Here is a 21,808-nt window from a genome sequence, read left to right as displayed (position 1 = left end):
CCCGGAGGCCTCGGCGCGGGGAGCGCGCCCGGCTGCCGGCTCCCGCGGAGGGCAGAGCCCGGGAGAGGCGCCCCGCGGCCCGCCGCGCTGCGGCTGCCGGCGTGGTGCCCGTCGCAAGCGGGGCCCGCCTGCCTCCGCCCGCCGCGCGGGGCCTGGGGAACCGCCGTGCGGGAGTGCCGCCGGCTTCTCGGGGGGCGCCCCCGCAGCCCTCCGCGGCTCCTGCGGCGGCGCTCTGCCTGCCGGGGCTCCTGGCAGGCTGCTGGGCGAAGCAAGGCCTCCGCGTAGCCATCTTCCATTACGCCAAGGCGGATCGTGCGTCTCAGCCTTGCCCCGGCTGCGCTGGAAAAACGCGGCCTGCCCCGGGGGGCCTGCCCCCTTGGGCGTAGCAGCAGCTTAGTTGCCCGCGAACCAGTGCTTGCCGCACAGAGCGCTGGCGGTGGCAGCCATCACGGGGAGCAGGTAGGAAGAATGTCCTCCTGCCGCCGCCTCCTGAGCTTAATTTTTGAATGAGCCAGGACTAGCACTGCTCAGGTGCTGGTTCAGCTCTTCCCAAAAAGCCCTTGAGCCCTCTCAGGAAATACTCGAAAGCGTCTCTCATTGCAGCCCTGTTCAGTGGGGCTTAGTCCCAGATAAACGTGCATAGGGCTGCAGCCTTGGTTTTCTTTTCTTTCTTTTTTTAAAAAAGCAGAGAGGTTACAGATTGTTACACAGCCCTACCTGCAGAGCCTATGCTGAACCTGGAACATTTTCCTTACAGAATGAGCTATCACTAAACTGAGGCCCCCAAAGCTGCTTTTCCTGCCCTTAAAATATTTCTTCATGAAAATTTAACCCTGCTCCAGTTGCTGTGCTTACAAGAATAGCCTTGTATCTTATTTCCTCTCATTTTGCTGTCTAAAGCCAGTTCAGTTTGCCCAAGTAGGTAGGTGTTCTGCTGAGGGCTATCTTGCCATATTGTCACTTTACTGATGGGCATTTGAAGTTCCTTTGAGCTCTGGAATGCTCCCATTTGTCAGTTTGGAACCTGCAATTTGGCACGCAGTGTCAGGTGGAAGCTGGACACAGGCAAGCAAGTCCCTTTTAAGTGTGTCTGGCTTAGAGGGGAAAGGTATCTTCTTGGGGTTCCTCCATTGTGATGACTTTTTGTTTCTGGGTGAAGCACACGTCTTTGTTCTTCTGACCTGCTAGTTCTCAGATGACACAGTTGATACTGCCCCGGCTACTTGAAATGCACAGGTGTCACTGCTTGGGATCCTGCCTTCCATTTCTGAATGCACTTGCTGCAGTGTGGAATAAAATACCTTTCTGAGGAGGTGCAAGACAATTCCCCTGGCGGATCTGCTGCACACTGGGGTTCACCCACGGCAGTGCTCTCTTGCCATGCCCCTTCACAGCAGCTCTTCAGGTTCCTGAAGCCTTGCCATACCCAGTCCATTTGGCGCGTCTGCTCTGTTGCTTGCAAAGGCATTTAAATTCGCAGTCTTTCTGGCTGACTAGGCTCTGAGCTAGCCTCACTGGCGCTCGTAGTTTTGGTCCTTGCAGCTGCACGTGCCAGTGTCAAACGGTGAATGTTGCTCTGTTGGAGCATCTTCCTTTCTCTCCTGACTCTAAGCAAGCTAACTTGACAGTGTGGACCTTGCGCTTTGGACCTTTATTCTCTCACTCTGCTTAGTATTTGTGATTTTCAAGACGAACGCCTGGGTAATGAAATGGAGTAGCAGATTCTCATTCCTAATCTAGAAGAGTGCAGCACCCTGGGATATTGTGATAGGCTCTCCCAGTTTCCAATAAATAAATGCTCCTCAACTCAGTATGTCAGAGGGGCTTTGAGTCGCTTCCCTGAGTTCAGTGGTGGGGTTGTCTGGAAAAGCTTGAAACGTGTGCTTGATACGGTGTGAGTATTACCACAACACAGTTCATGCTTATATGGAAGGTATTCTCTTGGAATGCTTGATAACAGTTTAAGGCATGGCAACTTACTTGCTTTACAAAGCTTAGATGTAAGAAAAAGTATAGAGATGCTGAAAACTGTTAATTGGTACATGAAGATACTTAAGAATAGATATCTGACAAAAGTTAATAACAAGTTGGATTTTAGGTTTGACCTGTATTGTCTCTTTGATTGCCTAGTTTGACAAGGATTGTCTGCATTATGTCACTAATTTTATGAAACAATTCACAGAAAAATAGAAGGAAATTATCCACACTATATCACTGTGAAAGCAGAGCACGTTAGAAGAGATAGTCAAGATGACTGAGCAGTATGTGGTTTTTTATTGTAAGAGTGTTTGTTCCATAAATTAGATTCCACTCTTTTCTCCCAAGTGTGTGTGTGGTTGGTAGCAGAAGGTGTCCGTATTTTGCTGTTTGTTTTGCTTAAACATTTGACTTGGATCTGTTGGCTGGTAAGGCAACACCAGGACAGCCTTCCCCACCTGCTGCCCACCGGATTTGCTGGGCTGCAGCTCCTGCCATCACCAGGTAGCCTCCTGCCCAGCCTGCTTGGAGGGGCTTAGCTGGGAGACTCTGCACAGCCTGAATCTTACAAAAGAGAGAGCGAGTTTCATGTTTCATTCATGGAAGTAGGATACTGCACTATCTCAGTCCACTTCAGGATGAAATAATAGCATGAAAATAAGGTTAAATAAGCTTGTTTCCTCAGCTGGTGTTGTTTGGCGAATATTTATTCAGTCTTAACCTTTTAAAACTTTCTTCAACACTTCTGACTGAAACGTGGGTCTCTTGGGAGACTCTTCTACAGAGGCGCTGGTCCCCTCTTCAGTAGAATTCCGGAGTATTTACTGGTTGCATTGCATCTCCTTGGGACGTCCCCTCGTGATTCTGCAGGGCTCCAGCTTGTCTGGCTTGCAGGCTCTGATTGCATTGTGCATGCAGCTTAAACTGCAGTGGAGCGTAATGGAAGTTGGATGTAGTAATGATCGGCAGGCGAGATGCAAGCTTCCTCCTGCCAGGGGTGAGATCCTGTTGCTCCACTTCTCAGCTCTGAAGTGCCTTTGGAATCGCTGCTGTCACTGGTCCTTCAGGGAGCAGCTGTGGCTCATGAGCTCCTGAGGATGCAACGAAGAACTTAAGAAAAGCGGTGCTGGGCCAGGTCAAACGGCTCGTAGGGCCAGGTGCCTCTGGGAAGCCCGTCGCAGGGCAGGAGTGTGTGGCACTCTGCTGCCGCCAATACCAGATGCCCCACACAGCCGTTGGCACTGATAACACACACTAGGCATTGATAAGCTTATCATCTGTGAATTCGTCGGGTCCCCCTTAAAAGCTGTCCAGGTCGATGGCCCTCACTGCATCAGGTGGCCACATTCCACCTGATGCAGTGAGAGCCAGTGTGGTGTAATAGTTAAGAGCACGGGACTGGGACTCAGAGGATCTGGATTCAAGTCCCCGCTCAGCCATGGAGCCAACTGGGTGACTTTGGGCCAGTCACAGACTCTCAGCCCAACCTACCTCACAGGGTTGTTGTTGTTGTGGGGATAAGATGGAGGAGGAGAGATAATGTAAGCTGCCTTGAACCCTTTGTAGGAAAAAGGCAGGATATAAATTGAAAAATAAATAAATAAATCCCCTAGTTTCACTGGGAGACGTTCACCTTCTGTTTGTCCTGATTCTCCCACAGCTTAGTTCCTTTGAATGAACATAGGTTCTAGCATTGCCAGAAAGAAGGAAGCTTCTCTATTTCACCCAGTCTGCCTGGAATAATGCTTAGTTCCGTGGCTGCAGCTGGTGCACAACATGGCAACCCACCTTCTGATTGAAGTTGGATTGCTCAGAAGCATAATGCAGTGCCGTTCCATCTGCGCTTGGGAGACGAGCCCTGGCCACAAAGCCTGAAATGGCTTGCGCAATATGCACATCCTTTTCCTGGGTGCCACTGCGACCTGGGAGGTGCCTTGAGCTACTTACACCCTTGAATCCTTCTTCAGTAATCCTGATATGGCTGAGCCGAAGGGTGCACTTGGTTAGACCAAGCCAGTGCAGCTTGTTGGTTCGTGCTGTCCCAGGACTTTGGGGCTCACATGGGTTAACCTGTCTGCTATTGAAGGGAAGTGCAGATGGAGAGGCTTGCCATTCTGGGAATTACCAGAAGATGTGATGCCAAGAGGCCCTGCCCTCTTTCCACGTAATAATGTAAAGCATCTGCATATGGCTTATTTTGTGGCAGAATTCTCATCTGCTGATTTATTTTTTATCCCTTTAATGCAGTGGCCAGTGGTTGTGGATGCTTGTTCTCGAGCTGCCGGGCAGACTCCTGTGTCGCAGACTGTATTTAAGAGTACTTTCACTTCTCAGTTGTGTGTTGAACTTGGTATTTCTGTTGCGAAGGATGCGGCAGTGTTTTTACTCACACTTGTTTAACATCAGCTGTAACAAAGGCAGTAATGCACAGATGGAGAACAGTCAGGGTGTGGCTCTGTTACCTGAGCTCCCGGCAACACCTCTGCTCTCTTATTACAGCTCCAAAGCTGATGACTTGTCAACTGCAATTCTCAAGCAGAAGAACCGGCCCAATCGGCTAATTGTTGACGAAGCTATCAATGAGGACAACAGCGTTGTGTCACTGTCCCAGGTACGTTCAGCATAGAAGCAGGAAACTGGCATGGTTGTGTACCTGGCGGCAGCGGCGGCCGCCGCTTCGATTCTATGCCAGCCATGGTTGAAGCTCTCTGAGCAGTTAACATTTAAGTAACCCGCCTGGCCCAGCCCTGCTTGGCTGCCAGGATCAGGCAGGCACCTCAGGCTGTACGGAAGCTGGGCACGACTGCGCAGGTTTCAGGAAGAGGTCTTCCCGGCTGCTACCTGAGCCATTGACTGGACACTGAACCTGAGATGTTGCTTGCATGAGCACGTGGCTTTCTTCCTCCTTAAGCAAGGTGGCATCCAGAAATGCTAAATGGCAGCCAGTTGACCCCTGAACTGCTCCTGGGGCTTATGTTATAATCCCTTGTATGTGTGGAGGGTTAATTCAGTCAGAAATCGTTGCTTCTCTCTAATGTGAAAGACCCTGATGTGTTTCCCCACAAGCCTCCATTACCTAACTCCCAATTCCTTCAGTGTTTAAGCATACTATTTTATCAAAATAGATGTGTGTTCAAAAAAAAAAAAAAAATTGGTCTGGCTTCATTTAATCTGTCCCTGTTTTGCCTTGCATCCTCTCTCTTTGTGTATACGTGTCCTTATCTGGGAACATTTATTGAGCCAACGCAACACAGGTTTTTGCCAGTTTCAGGGAGCCAGGATTGCAATCCCGATGAAGAATTGGGCATATGTCCGACACATTTTTTCACACTTGTTCACAGGCCAAAATGGACGAGTTGCAGCTGTTCAGGGGAGACACAGTCTTGCTGAAAGGGAAGAAGAGGAGAGAGGCAGTTTGCATTGTCCTGTCTGATGACACCTGTTCTGATGAGAAAATCCGCATGAACAGGGTTGTTCGCAACAACCTGAGGGTGCGCCTTGGAGACGTGATCAGGTGAGCGCTCAGTGTCCGGCTGTGCATGCAGTACGCATTTCGCCGGTAAGGCAGGGGTGTGTGGGGAAGGAGTTCTCCCAAGCACCTGGTCAGCTGCTGGATGGAGCATTAGCTTTTGCTTGTCAAGTTGCAGATTCCCTTACTTAGACAATTGTTAGCCAATATTGGGGGTAACTGGCTTGTCCTGCTTATGACTTAACATTGGCGGCGATCGATTGAATTCATGGCTTTTAAGGTGAAGTCATTAATCTGCCCCAGGTAATATTTTTTAAAAGCCTCTAAGCCGCCCAGAGGAGGAACCAGCCCAGAAATAAACATCAGTGTTCAATATTAGCCCAGGTTCGAATTGCACATTGGCGAGTGCTCCCAGATGACATTGTCCCTCTGTTGTCTTTGAAAGGAAGGTGCAGCATCTGCACAGGGAGCCCTGCCAGAAGGAAATGCTTAGTTGGTTGTCCTGCCCTTTCATCAGGGCTTGGAAATAGCTTCCCATACTTCCCTCTGGCTGGTGGGAAACTTTCTGACCTCAGTCCAGGAATAAAGCCGCCCTGGGGGTGACCGAAAACGCCATTTCGTTTCAGCATCCAGCCTTGTCCAGATGTGAAGTACGGCAAGCGCATCCATGTGTTGCCCATTGATGACACCGTGGAGGGGATCACCGGGAACCTCTTTGAGGTCTACCTCAAGCCATACTTCCTGGAAGCCTACAGACCGATCCGAAAAGGTAGTGGTGCCCAGCAAGCAAGCAGCAGGGAGGGGGCTGGCAAGCAGAGAGCCGGAGCCCAGCCTGCGGAGTGTGGCTCAGGCGGCGGGTGGGCCCCTGCCTGTGGCTCGACCTGCCCACCCTCTGCTGGGTCGTCCCAAGGGAGGGGCTGTGGCGTGAGCGGTGGCATTGCAGGCGGGCTTGCTCTCACCAGGCGCGAGCCCTGAGCCTGGGCCGCACTGGGTGTTTTTGCTGTAGTGCAGTGTGATCCGTTGCCAGGGCTGATGGGACTCGCCATAGGAAAAAACCTGAGGAGCCCCGGGCTGGAGGGCTGGTCTGAGCCATAACGGCACCTTGCTGAGTGGGAGGGTGTTGCCAAGGGTGCCGAGACCAGGCTCTGGGATTACCTGATGTCAGCCCTCGCTGAGATGCCGGGGGGCTGTGGGTGGAGGTGGGGAGATGAGCGCTCTGCAGGAAGGTCGAGTGGCTGCGGAGATCCCTGCAGCCGTGACAAAGGGCGTCTCCTGTGCTTTCTCCCGGACTCTGCCACCCCTGGTTCCTTTGAGGGGACTGATGGGCGGGAAGCTAACCGGCACGAGTTAGTTATTCGTTCACGCTTTCTACTCGCAAAGCAGCTGAGAAATAACAAAGAATAGCAACCGTGCCATCAAAGCATTGGAAGAGCCCTCCTGCATCAGATAGTCCGTTCTAGTGCCCTGTTTCCTACTGGATGCAGGCAGGCAGGCAAGCAGGCACCTCTCGAGCACCTGCAGGAGGCTCTCAAGCAGTAAAGAGGATCTCGCCATTGGCCCTGCTGCTCCTCAGCCTGCAGGTGCCCGTGTGGCCATCATCAGTCGTGATCTGCTCCTACCAGGGTTCAGAGGGGTGCTGCTCCTGGGCGCGGAATCCGAATTTTTTAATGCTGTATTTGGTTTGCCTTTACCTCTGGGTGGGGGTGGGAGTGTGTGCTGCACGAGGCACCCTTTGCCGGTCCTGTCTGAAGAAGAGTAGCTGGGCTCTTGCACGAGTAGTGCCGATCGCTCGCGCGCCGCCAGACCCTCGCCGGGAGGCTTTTCCTACCTGCAGCTCTGGCAGCCGGCTCTTCCGTTTAGCCTGTGCTGAACGCGGGTGCCGTTCTCCGTGCACCTCCACTGCCCAGCTGCTGCCTCTCGTGGGGAGCTCTGAGCAGTTCTGAGCTCCTGCACCAGGGCTGCGCTCGCTGGAGCACCTTCCGAGTGGAGCGAGTCGCGCTCTCGACATCCCCGCAGTGGCCGAGTGGTGGCAGCTTGCAGCAGAGCCCCCTTGTCCGGCGGCCCTTTCTGGCAGGGGACTCGTGCAGGCGGCCTCCTCATGAGGAACAGTGTGGGCTTCCCTGCAGGGGGCAGATTACAGTGGGCGGAGGTGTGTGAGGACGGGCGGCGCTCCCACTCACGCCTGCGTGCTTTGGGAAGGCCCAGGCTGCTGCCAGTGGCCAGGCGGCCAGCTTCTGGAGCGAGGGAGCCCCCTGGAGGAAGACTCCCGTAGGCAGCTTCCTCCCCGTGTGGTGGAGTGGACCGCTGTGGCAGCCCCTGCGGGCGCCTCGCCCAGGGGAGGGTGGCGCCTGTCGGCCCCTGTCAACACACTGCCCATTTCAGGGGACATCTTCCTGGTGCGTGGAGGGATGCGTGCGGTAGAGTTCAAGGTGGTGGAGACGGACCCGAGTCCCTACTGCATTGTCGCGCCGGACACCGTGATTCACTGTGAGGGAGAGCCGATCAAGCGAGAGGTGAGTGGTGGCTCAGGCTCGTTCCACAGGGTTTCTTCTTCCTCTTGGAAAGATCTGTGCGAAGGGGTGGGAATGCCTGTCTTAGGACGAGGGAAGCTGACAGCCACATCCGCCGTCCCGCCCTGGAGGGAGTGGTCCCCTCGAGGAAGAAGGGCCTTCTCTGCTCTCAGAAAGATCCTGCCAAGACAACCGCTCCATGGGAATTCCTCAGCCTGTGGCATCTTGTAAGCCAACCAGAGATGACAGTAATGGACGGCCTATAAATTTCCTAAATAAATACCCATGATGCACTTTTCTATGAAGAATGAAGCAGGCGTGCAGAACTGCAAGCTGAGAGGTTCAGACTCTTGGCCGCTGTGCCACTCGGGACCAGTGAATGCTTAAAATGATGGAAATACTCAGCATGAGTATGGGAAGGGGAACCGGTTAGGAAAACCCAGATAGGCTGATCCTGGAACTTAGTGAGGCCATGAAGATAGAGGAGTCTGGGGACTCGTTCCTTTCAAACCGGTTGGACATGGTTGCTGCTCTGGTCGACCTCCGGGTCCTTTGCGCTTTCATGGCTTGTCCCCTCCCAGGATGAAGAGGAATCCCTGAACGAAGTGGGCTATGATGACATTGGAGGCTGCCGAAAACAGCTGGCTCAGATCAAGGAAATGGTGGAACTCCCCCTCAGACACCCCGCTCTCTTCAAGGCGATTGGTGTGAAGGTGGGTACCTGGCTCGGTCGGAGAATCCTGTTGCCCGGCCCTGCCGAAGGCTGGCATCATGCTCTGGGGGCCGAGGCCGGGGCCTCTTGTGCTGGCAGCATGCAGAGGCAGCCATATGTTGGGACCATATTTAAAGAGTGTCCTGGCAGCTCCAGAAACCTTTCCTGTGTGCCCCTGCTGGGGCTTGACTGGAGCTCGGTCTTACCCGCACGTTCTAGCCTCCCCGTGGGATCCTGCTGTATGGGCCGCCTGGCACTGGGAAGACCCTGATTGCCCGAGCCGTGGCGAATGAGACGGGAGCCTTCTTCTTCCTGATCAATGGTGAGCGCGAGGCAACAGCTGTGTGTGTGGATGAGTGGAGCTGCATGCTTGCTTGACTAGGGAGGCAGCAGGGTGGAGGGGAGTGACCCTCGGATGCAGACGTTCCTCCCAGTGCGTGTTTCCTCGCGAGGACACTTTTCATGAGGCGGCAGTTCAGTTCTCTGCGAGCAGAAGTGTCCCTCCTGCGGCGACATCTCCATTTCAGTGTGTGCATCTCTGAGTGGAGTTGTGGGTTGCACGATACGCCTGAGTGGCTGGCACTTTCTGGCAGACTTGAAGTGGTGCGCTTCCTCTCCTCCGGCGCCCTTCTTCCTGTGCAGAGGTCATTTCCTGCTCTTCAGTCCTTATGTCAAAGAGAGAAGTAAAATTCTGCATTGATCTGGGTCAGGTCTCACTAGTTTTATGCTTGTTTTGTTTAAGCTATTTTTCTAGGCAGCCTATACTATAAAAATTGCAGGAAAAAAACCATAGTTTAGTGTTAAAAGAGAGCAGTTTCCTCCTGAACAAGGTAATAAAAATACATAACACTAAACCAGTTTAAAACAAGGTTGTCTGCACAGATACAAGATAGCAGTTTTGCCTTGTCTCATGGGAGAATCCTTATTCTTCCCTTGAGCACTGTGTGTTTATGAAAGACTTTGCCAGGCTAGGCAGTCTGTAGAGAACCTGTCTCCTTGGAAACCTCAGGGTCTCTCAAGACACTTGCAGGAAGTTCTCAGGTCAGTGCCATGCAGTCAATATCAGGTACAAAGAAGATGGTGACTTTTGTATCTCCTTTTCAGTATTTTAAGACTGTTCCTTCCATTTCTGAATCAAAACCAGCTGCAGAGCCTGGTTGAGAAGCGGTACAGACAGCCAGGAGTAGTACTGAAAGGATTTAGAAACCCACCCTATTGCTAGGCTCGGGTTGGCAGCCCGGCTTATCCTCATTTAGAAGCAGTCCTCCATTTCCTTCCTATGTGAGTGCAGCTTCTCTGTTTTTTCGCAGGTCCTGAAATAATGAGCAAATTGGCAGGCGAGTCAGAGAGTAATCTGCGGAAGGCCTTTGAGGAGGCTGAAAAGAACGCTCCTGCCATCATCTTCATCGATGAGCTAGATGCCATTGCTCCAAAAAGGGAGAAGGTGAGTGTTTTGCTGCCGTGTGGGGACTGTCGGCGCTCCGTTTGTGGGCACCACACTTTGAAATTAAATGCGTGAGCGGGGCTTAGCGACGTGTTGCAGCGCCGGCGGTGCCTCCCCATGGTTGTGTCACTAGGTCCCAGTTCTTCGTTCTAAGAGTCAGCTCTTCAGACTTTTCTTCCCCGTGGCCATGCACACATGCTCAGTTCTCTGCGTTTCACTGAAGAGGTAACTGCATGCCCTTCTCATGTTCGCTTCAGTGTTCCATCTCCGAACAGGACCTCTGAGGGACAAGGAGGGTCGTGTGGCAGGCAGGCACGTCCTAGCGAGTGTAGCCTGCCAGCCCCCTGGTGCCACTTGCCCCGTGGCTCTGTGGGGCCCTGCATCAAAGCCTGCGTTTGAGCGTGTGCTTCGGCAAAGGACGTCGTGCGCAGGCGCCTGTCCCCCTCGTTGGTGAGCTTGTCTCCTGGCACGCTTTGTGGGGATCCACGTCAGGTTGTGATGTGAAGCCGGGCCTTCTCCCGTCTGATCGTCTCACTGTCACCTGCTCTCCACAGACACATGGCGAGGTGGAGCGGCGCATCGTGTCGCAGCTGCTGACGCTCATGGATGGCCTGAAGCAGCGAGCGCACGTGATTGTGATGGCCGCGACCAACAGACCTAACAGCATCGATCCGGCACTCCGGCGATTTGGTAACAAGGCCTGTCTGGTTCTTCCGGTGGGTGGGGAAGCCGCAGTTTGGTACACGTTGGCTGGTGCTTTACGCCTGGGGTGGCGTCAGGGAAGTGGCACACCCCCGCAGCATCCTGGGGTTTCGAGAGCATGGCACCCAGTGCCTGGAGGGCCGCAGCCTCCCGCGTAACATTTGCCGTTTCTGGGGGAAGGCCAGGTTTGCACGGGCTGTGGACGGCCTCTGCAGCTCTGGGCCACTGCACAGGTGTGAGCCAGAGCACTCCTCCACACAGCCTTTGGCGGGCCGGTCGGGGCACTGAGTAAACCGAGGGGGCAGCAGAGCGCAAGATTGGCTGGCTCCTCACTTCGGCCTCTGGCCTAGTTCACATGTGCCATGGCAGAAATGAGTCGGCAGCCTTTTCCTTGATCGCATCACTTCAAGTTGCAGGTGGGAATTGGCACACTGTGGAAAAACGTTTCGGAGGGGGGAAAATAAATGAATACTCTGCATGTAGGGAGGTGGGGGGCTTGGTGTAGGAATAATCACATCTCTGGTTCGTTATTAGTCTGAAGTGGTCTCATTGCTGGGCAGCTGCTGGGCCTCTGCTCTGATGGGAGAACAGCTGCAAGGAAGTCTCTGGGGCGAGCGTGGCAGTGAGGCTGGCTTGCCAGGAAAGATCTGGCTGACCCGGCGGCTTGCCAGCCACTTCAGCCCCATTCTCAGTATCTGTGCCCTTTGGCTTGATCGGAAATGGCCCCTCAGCCGGTCAGCAGTGCTGGCATGGCGCCGCAGGCCATAACCAAGTGCCGTGGGAGGCTGGCGTTTGTGGGAATGTAGAGCATGGTTGCCTCTGGGCTGTGTGGTTCCGTCCTTTGGGCGCCTTGCCTGCCAGCGTGTCCTGACCCATTGGGGTGATCGAGATGAGCGTTCGGACAGTTTGAGATTCTGCCCGCGGAAGCAAACGCGCCGTTTCCTCTGGTGTTCCACAGGTCGCTTTGACAGGGAGGTGGATATTGGCATTCCGGATGCTACTGGCCGCCTGGAGATTTTGCAGATCCACACGAAGAACATGAAGCTGGCCGATGATGTCGATCTAGAGCAGGTTCCTTTGCTGTTTTTCTTCAAAGAAATATGTTCACTTAAAACTGGTTTACGTTGCCCGAGTTGAACGTTCACAATAGGCCATAAAACGCAGCAAAAGTGATTTTTAAGCTAACAGGCACAGTAGCGAGGGGTCAGGGCGCTTTGCCAAGTCGCCCTGGACGCATTAAGCCGATTCCGAATTCGGCTAAGAGCAGCTTTAAGTGGGAAGTATCGTTACTGCTCCTCTGAATACCTACCTGTACAAAAGGCACCGGCACGTGTCAGTCGGAAGGGAGCTTCAGGATTGGGGCCATCACCGAGGAGACTCTGGACCTCAGATGTGCAAGCAACTTGGTGCACGGGCAAGATTATATGGGCACAGTTGGTCCCTCAGCAGGAAGCCCCCAAGTAATGTAGGGCTTTAAAGGTTCGTGCCGGTCTTTTGAATCCGCTCAGTGGCAGAGCAGGTCCTCGACATCTTTGGAGGGGGCGGGGAAATCCCTTCCTGAAATATTGGAGGTGGCCCTGGTGCCGGGCGTGGCTTCCGAGTTCCGGTGCCCATCACCTCACGGCCGCTGGCACAGCTGCTGCAAAACGGGAGCTGCTTTTCCTGCTTCCCTGGCACTCTCCAGCCCCCAAGTGGCTGCATTTTTCCTCCAGATGCAGCCCCTCCAAAGGGGGTATCGCAGCAGCCCCACGTGGGTGCAGCCGATGCCTGGTTCCGGGGGAGCAGGGCAGACATTGCAGGTGGGATTACAGCCCTTCAGAAAACACTGAGTTCTGGAGCAGCCGCAAGGAGGGGCAGCCCCTCCAGGACTGGACGCAGAACCCCCTCCAGAGCTGGCAACTTCCTCGCCCAGTTCCACCCATCTTCTTCCCCCTCATCCATTTCACTGCTGCATCTGGGCTTTTGTTCAAGAGCTCCAGCGCTTTTGCTGGACTCCTTGGTGAAACGAGAAGGGGAGTGGCTAGTGATTGCGGCCCGAGGGGAGGAGGCCTGTGGCCAGGCGGGAGGCTGGAGATGACTGTCGCTTCGCTAGATGAGGGTTGGCCTGCGTTCGGGGGCCCACGCCAGCCGCAGAGGAACGGAGCCCCATGCCCCGTTCAGGACGGTACTGGAACGAGCGCGCGTGAAGCGCAGCCACTGCTCTGTTTCTTCCTCCCCGGTGCCCCACGGGCTGCTGCTGGGAGTGCAACCTAAGGCTGTGGCCACTGTGGCAGTGCTCTTAACTGCGAGTCTCGCCTGGGGAGGTGGTGCTTTGTTTCGCCTCGGCGTTATTCGGTGTTGGTTTCTCAGGACGGGGTGGTAAAATGCTGACCAGCCTCAGCAGCCCCTGCAGAGCTTGGGCTGCAGCCTTAAGTCTGGAGGAGGAGGACGCAGAAGATAGCGATGCCAGCTATATCCCCGGCACAGCCGGCACACACACGAAGCCAGCCCAAAGAGTGCCAGCGACCGCCTGCCATTCCCCCTGCAGGGGGATAGTTCTGCATCTGCTACGATTTGGGCATCTTCAGGCAACCGCCTGGGGCCACCGTTGGGTTTCTGCCCCATCTCCTTTGGGATGGAACTGCCCACCGGAGTGCTCATTTGTGCCCCTTTCGCTGCAGGTGGCCAATGAGACCCACGGCCATGTGGGGGCAGACCTGGCTGCGCTGTGCTCCGAGGCAGCCCTGCAGGCCATCCGGAAGAAGATGGACCTCATTGACCTCGAGGACGAGACCATTGATGCCGAGGTCATGAACTCGCTGGCCGTGACCATGGACGATTTCAGGGTAAGCTGCTCTCCGCACAGGCAGCTGTGCCAGGAGATTGTGCAGATCCTGTCGGCCTGAAACGGTAGTGAACCGCCTCTCACCCTCTCCTTGCAAATTCCAGTGGGCCCTGAGCCAGAGCAACCCGTCAGCCCTGCGTGAGACTGTGGTAGAGGTCCCCCAGGTGACCTGGCAAGACATCGGGGGCTTGGAAGATGTTAAGCGAGAACTCCAGGAGCTTGTACAGGTGAGAGCCCCTGCCCCAGGACTCCCGATCGCTAAGCCAGAGCTGGCTCTTGCTTGCGTGAACCCAGGCTGAGGCCGAGTGTTGCACTCTGCCCGCCCGCATCCGTCATGCGTCGCCTTTGTGGATGGCGTCGAGCGGGGAGCAGCGGCAGCATGGGAGCACGCTGCGGGGCAGACCCTCCTGCTTTTCTGCGTAAGTGGAGGCACTTGTGCCAGGAGCTCTGGGAGGAAGCCAGATGAGCAAATGTTCTTTGCACTCAAGCTGGGTCCGCGTGAAGAGTGTTTCTTCAGGATGCCGCGTGGGTGGTGGTCCTAGCTAGATTACGGACGGCATGCGGGTCTTGGACAAGTTGAGTGAACAAGGAGGCCCTGCAGTGCAAGGGTTTTGTCTGTTCCCTTAGCTGTTTTTCATGCGTGCCAAGTCTTCTTACAAAACCAAGATGCCTGTAATGTGACCTGTGGTTTTGGTTGACACATTTGCCAAGAAACCTAGCTGTGAACTTGCTCTGTGTTTCTAAAGCTAAAAGCAACCGGTTGTGTTCCTTTACATCCCCGGGAACAGTGCTCCTAATGACTAGCTTCAGAACAGTGGCCATCTGGGGACTGCTTTCTCTGGGCTCCTGGCGGAATGGCTTTCAGGCGCAGGATTGTTCTGCCACTGTTTGTTCCGTTTAGCTGTGGCGGCCACACTGCGAATGCCTTAATCTGCCTCCACCAGGCCCCTTTGTCATGATTTCTGTGGGACAGAGCCCCACGCAGCTTGCTCTCCCCCGCCCTGGGCTGACGTTGAACTTTCTGCTTCTTCAGTACCCAGTAGAACATCCTGACAAATTCCTCAAGTTTGGCATGACCCCCTCCAAAGGCGTGTTGTTCTATGGACCTCCTGGTTGTGGGAAGACCCTGCTGGCCAAAGCCATTGCCAATGAATGCCAGGCCAACTTCATCTCCATCAAGGGTCCAGAGCTGCTCACCATGTGGTTTGGAGAGTCGGAGGCCAATGTGCGCGAGATCTTTGACAAGGTAAGGCTCTGTCTGACCCTGGACATCTCTGGTTCTGGAGTGCGCTCACTTAACGATGTCTGTGCTGCGTCTGGCTTGGCTTTCCAGCGCAGCACTTGGCTTCTGCTGTGGACCCCAAGAAGCTCCTTGGAACGGGACAGTGTGTGCTTGCGAATCAAAGGTATACTGCTGCTGAGCGTGGAGCTTTTCCTTAGCTACCTGCAGTGGTGTTAGAGCGGCTGACATTGCAAAATCCTGAATTTTCACTGCTTATATGGCAAATTTATCACAGACTTGACTACAGGTTGTCTTAACCTCTTTCAAAAGCAAAGACAGCTAAAATTTCCAGCAAACAGAATCAAAATCCTTTGAGGGTATGGTGGTTGAAAGTTTGCAGGCCAAACTCTTGTTAGGCAGATTGAAGGTTAATAGGCTAAACATTGTTATGCAGATTTTACTGCTACCTGTAGCTGCAGAGAAAATCAAGTCTTAATTACCTCTACTAAGTTAGATCCATTCTTAGGGCAATTCAGATGTTCTGGGGAAAACATTTACTGCACCCAGGGCCTTTTTATAGGCAACACTGGATTTGCCTGAGGTAGTTAGTCTGGAGCCAAAAAGTGGCTCCTTTTCCATCCAACAGCAGGGCATTTTGATGCGTTTATTTTTCAGGACGAAGCCTATGTGGGACTTCCACCAAATCCGTAGTGTAAGCAACAGAAAATGAGTTCCTTATTTTTTCCAAGCCATTCATAATGTTATAAACCAGCATTTGTCCTTGAATTGTAAGCCAAGAGCCCCACTGCTTGGCATCTTCTGGAATTGTGGCCATCTGCCTTCTCCAGCAGCGCCTAGGACCACTGTGCTTCCCTGCTGCCAGGGACGTCCAGACGGGGCCTTGGGTGCACTGCAGGTCTGCACAACGGCACGACAGTTGTGTGCTGTTCGGTTTCTCAGTTCCGCCCCTCAGTTTCCCCCTTCGCGTGGTCACAGCGCTTGACCACCGTGATCAAGCGCTTGACCACCGTGATGTTTCCTCGTCCCACCCAGACGCACCTCAGAGCGTTGCCTCCGGAAATGCGGAGAACTCCAGAGGCGCAGCTCTCGGTGTCTCGCAGCCTCGCCGGAGCAGTGGCTTCCGTCCTGGTTGCAGCACTGTAGCCACGGGCGAGTCACGCACTCGCCACCACTGCCCTGGTGAGCACAGGGCGGCAGCTGGGCTTTGGCGGGGAATCGGCCCAGGCTGAGCCTGCCGGCCCATCTGCCGCCGCCGCCCGCCCACCCACCCACCCCAGCGGTGAGTGGGGCAGTTGGGTAAAGTAATGCTCTTGGGGGAGAGGGCAGCCCAGAAGGCCTCGCCCACACACTTAAAGGACGTGGCCCTTGAAGGACAATGGAGTGGCGCGTGGCCCGTGAGCCCACTGCATCGGAGCCACAGGAAGGGCCGTGGCAGCTGCCCGGGCAGGGTGCCCCGCGGGCAGCGCTACCCTCCACGCCGCTCCCTCCACACAGGCCCGCCAGGCAGCGCCCTGCGTGCTGTTCTTCGACGAGCTGGACTCCATTGCGAAGGCTCGCGGTGGGAACATCGGCGACGGGGGCGGCGCCGCAGACAGAGTCATCAACCAGATCCTCACCGAGATGGACGGCATGTCGACCAAGAAGAACGTCTTCATCATTGGCGCCACCAACCGGCCGGACATCATCGATCCCGCTATTCTGCGCCCCGGGCGCCTGGACCAGCTGATCTACATCCCGCTCCCCGATGAGAAGTCTCGCGTGGCCATCCTCAAGGCCAACCTGCGGAAGTCGCCTGTCGCCAAGGCGAGTGTGTGCCGAGGAGCGTGCGCGGGGCTGGCGTGCGGAGGGGCCCGTGCCCGTACTCAGGAAGGCCTGGGGGGCATCCTGCGGCCAGGGATGGACCCGACAGGACCCTTTGCCCCGTGGCCCCGCTTCCATGCCCAGGGCCCCGTCCTTTCCCAGTCGGGGGGTCATCAGATGCTCGCCTGCCATCCCGCCTAGAAGGAGGCGAGCATCACTGTTCTGGCCGCAGCGAGTGCACGGGCCCCACGCCTGGGAAGCTCTGGCTGCCACACCATGTGGAAAAAGGGGGCCGATTCCATGCGCTGCGCTTCTGCGTTGAAGCCTCTGCCCAGGGCGTTCAGGCAGGCGAATGCAGGCGAGGGACATGCTCTGGGTGCAGCTGTGGGAGAGGCCGCTGGGAAGGAAGGGGAACTGGGCCTCTTTGGAGGCTGACGCTGGCCGCCGCCGGCTGGGGCAGAGGTGGCTCGGGAAGGCAACTCCTTGGGTGTGCCCTTGAGCAGCACCCCTCCTGCGCCTTCCAGAAAGCGGGGGCGCCCGGGGGAGCAGCTCTTGCTGCTGCAGGAGCCGCTCTCGGTCCCTCTCGCCCGGGCCTGGGAAGGACGTGGCTGGAGTGGGTCGGCCGGGCCCACCTGGCTGTCGTTCCTGGAGTCGGCCGAATGGCTGCAGCAGCGCGGCACGGTAGGCGCGCGTGCAGGAAGGGATGTGTGGGGTACGTGACACGTGGGCCTGCCTCATCTCCTCAGGATGTGGACCTCGAGTTCCTGGCCAAAATGACCAACGGCTTCTCGGGAGCCGACCTCACGGAGATCTGCCAGCGGGCCTGCAAGCTGGCCATTCGCGAGTCCATTGAGAGCGAGATCCGGCGGGAGCGGGAGCGGCAGACGAACCCTTCTGCCATGGTGAGTGCCTTGCCCGGGTCTGCCTGCTGGGAGGGACCGGGTGTCCGTAGGGCGTGCCTGGCCGGCAGGCGGCCACAGCCCGCACCTCAAGCTGAGAGCTGCGTCTTCGCTGTCTAGGAAGTGGAGGAGGACGACCCGGTGCCTGAGATCCGGCGCGATCATTTTGAGGAAGCCATGCGCTTCGCCCGTCGCTCCGTCAGTGACAACGACATCCGCAAATACGAGATGTTCGCGCAAACCTTGCAGCAAAGCCGAGGCTTCGGCAGCTTCAGGTAACCGGGGCAGCGTGGTGGGGAGCGGACGGCCGCGTTCCCGGGAGCCCCCTTCCAGCACACGCGCTTCCGCCTCAGGCACCGGTACGGGCAAGGGGGACATGCGCACTCGGGCGGGGGTCTCGGCTCTGCAGTCACGGCGGTCCTGCCCATGCCCAGCACTGCTGCTACACCCGCTCCCCTTCCTGGGATCATCCGGGCAGGGCCGGCGGTTTCTCGTGGCAGAATAGCCTGAGGCCGGCAGGCGAGTCCGAGGGGAGGCGTGGCCTCCCCCGTGGGCAGTGCGGTGCCGCGTGGCCTGAGCCGTGTGGTGCTGCTCCATCTGGGGAAGGGCCCCCATCACACTTCCTGCGTACAGCGCCCCGCAGCAGGCGCGGGGATCCCGTCGCCCCACGCTGGCCTGGCCAGGCGCTGGGAGCCGTGCTCTGTGGCCACCTGGCGACTCCCCAGCCGGGGCCTCCAGCCGTCCACTGGTGGGCGTTTGATCCCCACTGCTCGTGCTCCACCTCTTGCAGATTCCCGTCAGGTAACCAAGGCGGTGCCGGACCAAGCCAGGGCACAGGAGGCAGCGGGGGCGGAAATGTTTACAGCGAAGACAACGACGACGATCTGTATGGTTAAAGGGCTGCCGGAGTGGACCAAATTCCAGGGCAGGCCACGCTGTACACGGCAATTCCAGCAGTTGTGGACTCCTGGCTTCCTCATTCCTCGGTCAGACCCATGTAGCTGCGTGTCGGGTTCTGTGCGCTGGAGTCTGCTGTAAATGCAAGGCGGTTGGCTGGCTGGCTGGATTGGCTGGGAGGCAGGTGGGCAGTTTGCGCGGAGGGGGACTGACTGCACTTCTGGGAAATTTCTGTTCTAGTTTTATGGCAGAATCAGCAGCTTTAGCAACGGGTACAACAATAGCCTGTAAAAACAAAAACAATTTAAAAACCCCAAAATAAAAAAAATCCCATAACTTCAAGCCGGCTTCCACCTTCCTCTGTTTCTGGGAGTCCTCATGTCTGCTTTTATTGTTCATCCTGGCCATGGATACCTCTGAAAACAGGCCTTGGTGCGTTTCCCTGGAGCTTGTGATTTCTTCTCTTGGGGAAAAAAGGGAAATGCCTCTCTCAACAGCAGGCATGGTGTACTCTGGGCCCACAGGAAGCAGGGCCTGCCTTGGGAAGAGGCCCTCCGGGAGTCCGATGCACCTGGGCTGCTGTGGTGGGATTGCTTCAGACAAGCCCCGACTTCTCTTGCGGCAGCTCACGCTGCCTGCCTGGACGTGGCTCTGCCCTCTTCTCCCCAGCATTTGTGCAGCAGCTTCGAGTGCTCAGGGCGTTTTGTGTTGATCAGCTCAGTCACCCTGTGTGGAAGCAGTGGATGGTTGTGGGGCCGCTGGGGGGAGAGGGGTGCCTTCTCTGAAGGCCTCGGGGGATTCGTGGCAGGTGAGGCTGGCTAGTCCGCGGTGCTTTGCTGCTGTGCTCCACTAGACCCAGTTCGCAGGGGCTGCGTGCGCGTCGCTTCTACCAGAAGCTTCACTGCCAAAGGCAGCTGGAACAACCAACTTGAGTTAACCAACTTCCCAGTACTGGCCTGTGACTGGCTTGAGGCATGATTCAGCGAGACCACCCGAGTAGAAATTAAATTTGTTCTAGGAAAGGTTGAATAAGAGAAGCTCCCAGTGGCGTGTACCCTCCCAATCTTAGAATCACAAAGGAAAAGTGTAGGGTGTGACTAAATGAGCTTAACGAGCCACATCCAGTGCCCTTTCAGTGGTGGGATACTTAGAAAAGGACCGTAACTTTGCAGAACGCAGCTCCGGTGCGGAAGCCGCTTGCATTAATACCAGGCGGGCCCTGCCCTCTGATTATCGTTCAGTTCGCATTTCTCTTTCTGTGCTCACCCTTTGTCACTCAATGACTGTATTCCACCCGCAGACCAATTACGATAATTTCAGCAGCTCCGCTTGCCGTGGTTTTCTGGGGACGTGGCTGTGCGCGTTTGTTTGTGTTCAGAATCGTTCTTCCCCGCAGAAGCCCAAGGGCAGCGCTTCTGTGGCAGCCGCACAAGCAGGAACACTGGCCGCTGTGTCGACACACACCCATTTGCCCACCGTCGCGAAGCAGTGGCCACGGGGGTGGCCAGGAGCATGAGCCAAAGTGGGCAAGACGGCGGGGGGCCTTTTTCTGGCACGCTCTGGTCGTCGTGGTCGTGGTAGTCAGCACATGTGCTTCTGGGTCACCAACAGCGGGAAACTGGTGTCCTGCACCAGCAGGGGGTTGGACCCGGTGGCCTTCATGGCCCCCTCTAGCTCTGCTCTTCCGATTCCGTGGTTCTGCCGCCACGTCTCTTAGCCATTCAGGCTGCTTTTCAGTCCAGGAAGGACAGGAGGGGGAGCCAGAGCAGCTGCTGTGCCCCCTTGCTGCTGGAAATGGCGTGTCCGTGGCAGGCTGAACGGGCACTGGAGAAAGCAGTGGGAACACTTCTCGCCTCCACTGCCCTGGGGCTGGCTGGCTGGCTGGAAGCGCGTGCGCCAGGTGCCGCTTGAGAGGGCCGTGTTGGTTTAAGGGGGGGCAATGCTTCCTCAGGTGGACGCGACCTTGAAGCGCATTAAAGAATGAAGGCCCGGCCAGGCCTGTCTGCTCCTTCGAGATCCTCTCCGGGCAGCAGCAAGCTTTCCTCTGGGCGAAGCAGTGACAGCTGCCTCCGTGAGTGGCCAGGGAGTGCTGCCCGGCCCCAGCCGGGAACTGGGTGCCAGACTGGCCAGGCGCCCCCCTCGCCCCACAGAGCGATCCTGCTCGTTTGCAGTGGGTCGACTGGCGCAGGAACCTGTACTCCTGGTACAGCTCACCAGAGGACGACCCAGGCCTGAATGAGCTGCGCTGGCCATCGCTTACGCAGAGATCTTCAGTCATTCTCACCTGTGCCCACCCCCAGGCTTCCTTTGACTTGCCGTGAGCAGCTATTTTGTACTTAAGGGTCACAGTGGGTGGCAGGAACAGGCGAACGGCCTCACAGGTAACCTTTTTCTTTGGATGCACTGGCCGTCTCAGATTCTGCAGCATTTAGGATTTGGGCTCCAGTAAGAGCCTTTTCTTTTTTCAAATAACGAGGCAACTGAGCGCTCCATTATTCCCAGTATTACAATAAAATATTAAGCCTGTAGAAGCAGCCCTAATCAAACACATTCACCAACTCTTCATTCAAATAGGTTTTCAGCTAATGGCACCTGAGGGACAAGTCACACGGCCACAGTAAGCCTCTTGCAATTGGAAAAGTCCTGGCTTTTGCCTGGGGGGCCGGGGTGGAACTGTGGAGGCAAAGCTCCCCCTGCAGGAAACCCACATGTGCTGGGAGGTTGCGGGAAACCGCTGAGCGTGAGCGGCCTCCTGTTCCCCCCGCAAGCCACCCGCTCAAGGCGTCGCAGCAGCCGGAAGGGGGCTGCAATGTGCTCCACACGGCTGCTTGCTGCGCACTTCGGGGGTTCAGAACGGGGGGTGGGGGGACTGGCCCACCCCTTGCCGGCTGGGCAGTACCCAAGAGTGCGCCCTGAAGCCGCCCCCCTGCGCGTCCGTTCCCGCTCCTGCCTCAGTGCTCAGGAGTGGCAAAGGAGGAGGTGCTGCCCAGGGAGGGCAGGAGACGTGCAGACAACTGGCCTGGAGAAGGGCCGCTCTCCCCTTCAAGAGGGAAGGAGGAGATGAACCGGGGACCTGGAGAGCACTTCGTCTGACAGCAATCCCTGGAAAAACGCTGCAGCACATTCGAAAGCAAGCAGCCAGCCAGCACCTTGAAGACAACGCAGGAGGAATTGCTAGAAGCCGGCATGGATTCCTCAAGAACCAATCCTGCCAGACTAACCTGATTCCATTTCTTGACTTGGTAACCTCCCTGGGGGGCTGTGGGAATGCTGTGGGCATCATCTATCTAGGCTTTAGCAAGGTTTTTGACGACGTGTCCCGCGAACTAGC

At 56.2% G+C, this 21,808-nt stretch overlaps 1 protein-coding gene across 1 annotated transcript in view; it reads left to right on the top strand.

Moving 5' to 3' along the window:
• The window catches only part of LOC123030207 (valosin containing protein), a 19,274-nt gene extending 455 nt beyond the window's left edge, over positions 1-18,819 (top strand). Inside the window, exons 2-17 of the mRNA XM_044443933.1 lie at positions 4,477-4,588; positions 5,319-5,491; positions 6,073-6,215; positions 7,829-7,959; positions 8,538-8,669; positions 8,888-8,990; positions 9,979-10,112; positions 10,667-10,802; positions 11,773-11,885; positions 13,475-13,639; positions 13,743-13,865; positions 14,672-14,884; positions 16,376-16,684; positions 17,428-17,583; positions 17,701-17,855; positions 18,371-18,819. Of these exons, the coding sequence (XP_044299868.1) occupies positions 4,477-4,588; positions 5,319-5,491; positions 6,073-6,215; positions 7,829-7,959; positions 8,538-8,669; positions 8,888-8,990; positions 9,979-10,112; positions 10,667-10,802; positions 11,773-11,885; positions 13,475-13,639; positions 13,743-13,865; positions 14,672-14,884; positions 16,376-16,684; positions 17,428-17,583; positions 17,701-17,855; positions 18,371-18,476 (2,404 nt within the window). The 3' untranslated portion in view covers positions 18,477-18,819. The remainder of the gene's footprint in view (positions 1-4,476; positions 4,589-5,318; positions 5,492-6,072; positions 6,216-7,828; positions 7,960-8,537; positions 8,670-8,887; positions 8,991-9,978; positions 10,113-10,666; positions 10,803-11,772; positions 11,886-13,474; positions 13,640-13,742; positions 13,866-14,671; positions 14,885-16,375; positions 16,685-17,427; positions 17,584-17,700; positions 17,856-18,370) is intronic.
• The last annotated feature ends 2,989 nt before the right edge of the window (positions 18,820-21,808 follow it).

Source organism: Varanus komodoensis, unplaced genomic scaffold (assembly GCF_004798865.1).
Source record: "Varanus komodoensis strain SLA01 unplaced genomic scaffold, ASM479886v1 scaffold43, whole genome shotgun sequence".
Lineage (NCBI taxonomy): Eukaryota > Metazoa > Chordata > Lepidosauria > Squamata > Varanidae > Varanus > Varanus komodoensis.
This window is presented reverse-complemented; position numbering and strand designations above follow the sequence as displayed.